The sequence below is a fragment of the Macrobrachium rosenbergii genome, chromosome 41, assembly GCF_040412425.1.
Source record: "Macrobrachium rosenbergii isolate ZJJX-2024 chromosome 41, ASM4041242v1, whole genome shotgun sequence".
NCBI classification, from domain to species: domain Eukaryota; kingdom Metazoa; phylum Arthropoda; class Malacostraca; order Decapoda; family Palaemonidae; genus Macrobrachium; species Macrobrachium rosenbergii.
Window position 1 is genome coordinate 81,888,107 of NC_089781.1, and position 7,500 is coordinate 81,895,606.

The 7,500-nt window shown below is 35.3% G+C and overlaps 2 protein-coding genes across 3 annotated transcripts in view; one reads left to right on the forward strand and one right to left on the reverse strand.

Moving 5' to 3' along the window:
- Positions 1-7,500, reverse strand: part of DCX-EMAP (Doublecortin-domain-containing echinoderm-microtubule-associated protein) — a 124,111-nt gene that overhangs the window by 36,052 nt on the left and 80,559 nt on the right. The window contains exons 6-8 of the mRNA XM_067084512.1: positions 5,550-5,795; positions 4,909-5,025; positions 4,402-4,631 (exon numbers count right to left, since the gene is read on the reverse strand). Coding sequence (XP_066940613.1) covers positions 4,402-4,631; positions 4,909-5,025; positions 5,550-5,795 — 593 coding nt within the window. The remainder of the gene's footprint in view (positions 1-4,401; positions 4,632-4,908; positions 5,026-5,549; positions 5,796-7,500) is intronic.
- LOC136826934 (uncharacterized) overlaps positions 1-7,500 on the forward strand; it is a 169,835-nt gene that overhangs the window by 18,496 nt on the left and 143,839 nt on the right. The gene's annotated exons all lie outside the window — the stretch shown is intronic.

The window sequence follows — 7,500 nt, forward strand, 5'->3', positions numbered from 1 at the left end:
TAAAGTTATTTAATCGAACAAGTTATGTTTAGCAGTTGACTCAATGATTTGTTAAAATGTTTAAATGTTTATATATATATATATATATATATATATATATATATATATATATATATATATATATATATATATATATATATAAACATTTAAATATATAAACATTTAAACATTTTTTATATATATATATATATTATACATATATATACTTATTTATATAATATATACAGTGTATATATATATATATATATATATATATATATATATATATATATATATATATATATATATATATATATGTATGTAGAATCTACTGATCACTTTTTACCAGATACATATGTAATAGTAATAGCCACAATGCCCTCTTAACTTCTCGAATTCTTCGCGCTTTTTTTTTTTATACGCTTGTCACTACAAAGCCTTAAGATCTAAATGCTGGAAATATGAAGATATTATGATGTCTGGTAGCGGGAAACGAACCTGGGTCTTATAATCACAACGGGGTCACATTGCCGACCTGACCACGAGAAGGACAAAAGTGTATTGCCTCTCATACATACATATACCTGTCGTTTTCAGATATACTTATTAGAGCTAGAGTTTTCTTTAAAAAGTAAAAGCGAAAATAGTCAGGATTTTTACTCAGTGTTTTGTTTTTCCCTGCGGTACAGGTATCTACATACATACATACCCTCCAGGTAATGAGAAGCTTACTTTTAACAATATTTAATTCAAGAGAGGATGGTGTCTGTCTCCTTTTATAGTTTGCTGAAAATCGTAGTAGCCAATCGTATTCCCATATTACGTGGAACAAATTTATTTGACTGAAGTATAAATTTCTTTGCCCTGATCGACCGCAGTTCATACAAAACAAAGACAAAACAAAGACTTCAAAATTTGTTTATTCCAGTCATGCGGAAAACCCATTCCAAGGTTATGGACTTTCTTTAAGAACACGAAAAGGTTTCTGTGTGGTTGGTTAACATGTCATTTTCACCCTCTGGGTCAAGGCCGCGGTAGAGTTCGAGGTAAGTTGAATTTTATGCCAGGTAAATAATGGGTGATGGGGTTTAGAGAAGCTACGTAAAAGACATTCGTTATGTCATAATCAGCGAATCATTTATACTTAAATGTATGCCTCACGCTTCCGCACTGAGCTTAAGAAAATGAATAATGTTTCATATTGCTTCTGATTATGCAGAACGCCACTAAATAAGGCACGTTCAAAAGCTTAACTACCTTGCCACACACGCCCGATCTATGCTTAAGTAATTTCCAAGCGATCAGACTTTACATTGCGGCGATTTCATGAGCAACTAAGTACATTTGTGGATGGGACTGTATATGAGCTCCATTTTTAGAAGTGACACACACTCATATTACACACACATACACACACACACACATATATATATATATATATATATATATATATATATATATATATTTTTTTTTTTTTTTTGTACAGTATATATTTGTGTGTGTGTAGAATTTATGCGCAGACGGATATTCTACATGATTTATTATAATCTCGTTATACAGTGTGCTAATATGTACAGTGCTTGATGCTACTGTGTGTGCCTGCTGAGTTAATGACTGAAACTTAATTCTCTGAGCATTAGCATCCACATTCTAACATTTTGTAATGCGGTGGAACCGTCTTCCTGGCAGTGTTGCAAATGTCGATGCTTTCAAATTTAAAAAGAAGTACAACGCAACTTTTAGGTGTCATGAGCCTGTGTCGTAAATTTTCGAAATTGTTTGTCATCAGCTGTTTTTATGTATATAGTTTTGTTACTGAACGTTTTGATCATTATATTCGTTTCTTTTTAAAATGTTCACATAATAATGATAGTTGATTTATCGATTTTCATTGCTATTAAGATTATATCTATCTTATTACTACTACTACTACGACTACTGCTACTTCTACTACTACTACTACTGCTGCTGCTAATAATAATAATAATAATAATAATAATAATAATAATAATATTATTATTATTATTATTATTATTATTATTATTATTATTATTATTATTATTATTATTGTTGTTAGGAAATATTCTGGATTTCCATCATGACTGATTAAGACAATCTCGTTGTCTGCTGTGGTCACCGGCCACCAATAAAATGCAGCCGCGTTCCTCTATCTGGAAATATAATGTTTGCTGACTGACGTCATGATATCCACTTAACTGCACGAAGGCCATGAAGTGACTTAGGAAAGGGGATTGCATTGTTAGAATAACATTGTGTTTGCTTCTTTCCGTCGTTACTTCTTGAATAAACTGCATTAGGCAGGCAATACATGGCGTGGTTAGAGGGAGTGATGTGGAATTTTATGTTATTATTGAAAATATTTCTTATATCATTTGTCAAAAATCATGAAGAAGTCAATTTCCACTTTAGAAATACTAATTTATCATGTTTGAATTGGCCAGTAATACTTTACAATTTTCTGACTGCTTGTGTTTTCTTTCGCCCATAAGATGTGGATCATCATTCAAGAAGAGAATATAATTAATCTTCTCTTGTAGTGGCCGAAATTGATTTGGGTAGCCGCTCACATCTAGCTATTTTTCACAGCTTCCCGCTACGCCCAGAAGCCAGTGCATAAATCTAACACGGCTTCTCATCATTGTAGTATAGCTACACAAACATAAAACTTTTACACGCCTTTTTTTCGTCTTGCTATTAAGTCTGGGGAGTAATTCGTAACCTCATCAACCCAAGAAAAGTTTTAGCACGCAGCAGGAACTGGCAAACATTAAACAGATAAAATACAAGCTCTCTCCTTCATTTGCATGAAAGGTAAGAAAGAGGTGATGAGCATGCAAGGAAATCACGACAGAGCTTCCAGTAACAATAATTTACGTACTTGCTTTTTCCACGAAAATGGCGGGGGGGTTACATTCCGAAAATTGACTAGTATGAAAAGTTAATTGCAGAATGTGTGTGAGGTTACAGATGCATTTGCTCCATATGTACCGGCCTCGCCTTATAAGCAAGCGTTCAGGTGATTGTGGCCAGTTTCTTTAAAAGGATATTTTGCTGCTTTAGACCCATTTCGTTGACTGCCTTTGTTCGCATCCAGGGTGGTGCCAGCAACGTCACCTCAAAATAATTCCCTAATGGGAAATGGCGCGTTGTACCCTTCTGGAAGTATATCCTCTATAGGTATCGTTCCCATGCCCACCAATTTCTTGGTGAGCAAGCATAGCTATCAAAGATACAATTCAACAAGGAAGCGAGAACAAAATTCCTTACCTCGACATCATTATCAATAAGTTTAAGAAATCTCTCTGTGTTCCGAAAGTCAACGTTTTTCAAACTTTTTGTTTTGTAACTACCCTAATATGTTCAAAATTAAATCCATACAAACATTAGTTTATTGAGCATGCAACACATGTTCAAGTATTGCATCACTTACTGATGAACTAGGATTTTTTTTTTTAAGTTTTTTAATGATGATGATTTTCCACGAATTTGAGTTGATAAAAAGTTCTTAGATTCAATATATAGACCAAGGCAACCAACCAGTACAGTCCAGAAAATGGAGTTTAACTGTAAAATAGCATAAGTACGGAGAAACATCAAAATTAAATCATCTGAATAACTCCCTTACCAAATATTATTCGCAAATAAGTTTCAGATTCGTTCTTTGTAACAACAGCAACAGTATTAGAAAACTCTTTCCCCTTAAAGACAGACTTCCCGACCAAATGCGTGCGGGTATTGTTAATTTGTTTAATTGACCTAAATGCCAAGGTTGTTATTTGGGTAGTTCATTACGAACTCGCAAAACCAGATACTGTCAACATGCGAGAATAAGCCAACGAATAGGGAGGGATTTTGAGGAAAGCTCCAGCCTTCGGTACGTAAACACATATATTCTTGCCGAAGGTTATATATTGCACATTTCAAGATTTGAGACACATGTTCGAACCGAACGACTCAAGTATTTTCAGATTTATGACATATTTCCCTAGGGTCAGTTTGAAAGTATAAGTTAAGTATATCTTAGTTTAACCAGACCACTGAGCTGGTTAACAGCTCTCCTAGGGCTGGCCCGAAGGATTAGACTTGTTTTACGTGGCTAAGAACCAATTGGTTACCTAGCAACGGGACCTATAGCTTATTGTGGAATCCGAACCACATTATAGCGAGAAATGAATTTCTATCACCAGAGATAAATTCCTCTAATTCTTCATTAGCCGGTAGGAGAGTCGAACGCTGGGCCAACAGCGTGCTAGGCGACAGCTCTACCCACCCCTCCAACGAAGAACTAGTTGAAAGTATAAACACTCAATAATCTTACATCAGTAACACTGAAACACTCAATAATCTTACATCAGTAACACTGATCATACATAGATAAAACTAGCCCTCTGCTCTACTCACATGGAACTCCGCCTGTCGTCATTTCCATTGAGAGATTTTCTCCTCCCTCCGTTGCCGTTTTCGATGCTTCCTCCGTTTCCGCTTCCGGAGGCACTTGGCGGTGTTGATTTGTTCGAGCGGGGGCTCTTGAGCATGTTGTTGTTGTTGTTCGTCGATGCCTCGTCCATTTGCTCCACGTAGAACACGTCGTAGTCAGAGAAGTCATTTTTGAACTGAGAGAAACTCTTGACCTGGAAGCGTTGGTTAAAATACAGGGGTGTGACGTCATCGCACTTTGATTTTTCTGTTAATTCATGAAATCACGTGCACATACAGACGCATACATATATACATATATATATTTTCAAGACGTCTAAATAAAGGAAAAACTGGTATTATCCCTCAAAAATTTCTGCGGCTAGATTTGCCTACTGTTTTAACCCCAAATATTCTAACTCCCGTTTCTTATTAGAAGATAATTCTAGTTGCAGATGGAATGCATAAAACAGTGACTTTTGGATGACTCACCTCTTCCCCCAAAACGGAGAGTAATCGCAGCGGCCCTGTAAGCTTAAACATTTTCCCCACATCTTTGACAACGTCTTCCCATAGATTTACGGTCTTCATGTTGACCAGTACTGTTCTCTGTGAAACGAAAATAATTCAAAAGAATTTAGCGTCGTATTGAATAAGTACTGGAACAAATAAATAGATAGTTGAAATAATTAGTATTACATAATAATTAGCATTATACTGAGGCACAGATGATTCTAAGACTACACATGGCAGTAAGTAAAAAAAATAAAAATCCAGAGGCACAAAGACCGTTTTTAGAATTTTTTTTTTTTCAAGTCTTTAATTTTATCAAACTAATGGAGGATATAGGTCCTATGTAAGAGTGCAAAATGAAGGTATCTTGGCCATAGTCTCATGGTGGTACATAATGTCCAAAAGGTTAGGATTTTGTTCTAACCCTCTTATATTTCCGTAATTTTTTATGGTACGGGTATACTCATAGTACCACATACTTGAATTTCAGAATCATTACTACATTTTTTCTCTAGAATGTCTTAGAGTCAAAAGAACGACTGGTATCCACAAATACCTGACCCTTTTCTATAGCATCTGAAACCATTTCGCAAATGAAAGAAGCGAAGAAACGTCATTACCTCCTGCGAGTGATCGGTGTTATTCAGAATCTTGATCGTTCTGCCGTCTCTCGACCCGGGTTTGCTGTTGCCTGACTTACTGCTGTCGGCCGAGCTCTTCTTCGTCACTTCCCGAACGACAGGAGATCCTGTCCGACTGTTATCGCCCCTCCTTCCTCCAGGTCCCTGACGGTCTGCCAGGGCATTGGGCGTCCCGGCTAGTGCGTTTTGATTCCAGTCCGGTCTCTGACGTCCGTACCCCAGGTTCTTCGAGGTTTTATTAAGGAAGGTTTTAGTATTAGATTAATTTTAAGTTATAATCGTAGAAACTTTCAAGTTTTAGACGTAATTATTCGTAATAACGATAATTTAAAGTCTGTAGTTTTAATCTAATTTACACACACTAATTTCGAAAAATTATCTAACAAAGTTTTAGGTGTAACACGAATATCAGGAAATCAGCTTTTAAATAAACATCAATTAAATGGTTTAGGAAGGGTTTTGTTAGACAAATTTACAGTAGTCATCTTTAGAAGTTGTCAGCGTTAGACTACTTGCAAGTTATCATCGTTGAAGACTTAATGTTAGGCTGATTTCGAGATATCACCGTAGAAAGCATTTGATGTTAGACTTGTTTCGAACTATCATTACAACGTTCAGATTCGTTCTGATGTGGAAGCATTTTTCCTTTTTTTTTTTTTCAAAGTATTTTATCAGTAGGGTCAACAGTGAGATGCAGAATTTGCTCAGTATACTTTAACAGTCCCGTATCACCAATTTAATTTCTTTGGATATTTACACCACATTCCTATCTTTATATACTTGAATACAGTTGCACAGATATTTCCTCTATATATATATATATATATATATATATATATATATATATATATATATATACTATATATACATATACGTGTGTGCGTGTGCGCTTGCGCTTAAGTACGTATGTATGTATAAATATTTACTCTCCCTCTTCATACATACAAACGCCCTGTATATATGTGTGTGTGTGTGCGCGTGAGTACGAATGTATGTATAAGTATTTACTTTTTCCACTTTACACATACAAATGTATATGTGTATGCATTTATATTAGTTACACTATTGTGCCGGGTTTTACCTATTTCTTATCAACATTCACTTTTAGGATCATATGTCTTAAGTTCTGATAAAAGAAATAAACCCAAATGCCAATACCGTTGGGTTATTACTAATATTATTTACTATATGTCACAATTACGAAATTATCTTTTGCCTAATATTAGTTGAGCGAAAGGTAAGCCAATGGGCTATAAATCAGTGTATGTTTTCTTACGTTTTAAAATCTCACACTTTTAACACTTATTTTGTAAACTTGCAGATACTATGACGTTTCATTAAGAAAACATACAAGTGAGAACATGGTCTACAATATGCTACCTACTGTAAAGATAACTAAAATACGATGGTTCATATTTTTACTCTAGGCATTCGCAGAAAACAGCTACGCTATCTCTGAAAAGGGGAGAAATCTTGCTAAGTTTGTACTAAACTTAAGAGCAAAATCTAACATTCCTTTACAGCATTTATAGCACGTACTCTGCTCACAACAGCGTATCCTAGACATCGAAATCTTTAGATACTACATTCCCACACTTAATGACAGTATTCACTTCTCTTGATACTGAGATCTAATACTTCTGAAGCTGCAAGATTATCCAGGAGACGAAAAGAACCCTTTAAAGTGTTTGTATATGCACTACTTCCTACATTACTCTAACTTGATCCGGATATAGAGGATGAATGCAGACATAGGCGGAGATAAAGCCGGTGATGCTGTCTTATTTCGCCTTTTCTTCTGTTTATGACTTAACAGAAGGCATCAAAAGCATAATGGTTTTATAAACAATGCACAAACGGAAACAATACCGATATGGGTTTCCTGTGAAGAGGTACCACATTCCAGGTGGGCTGCCGATCTAATGGTGTC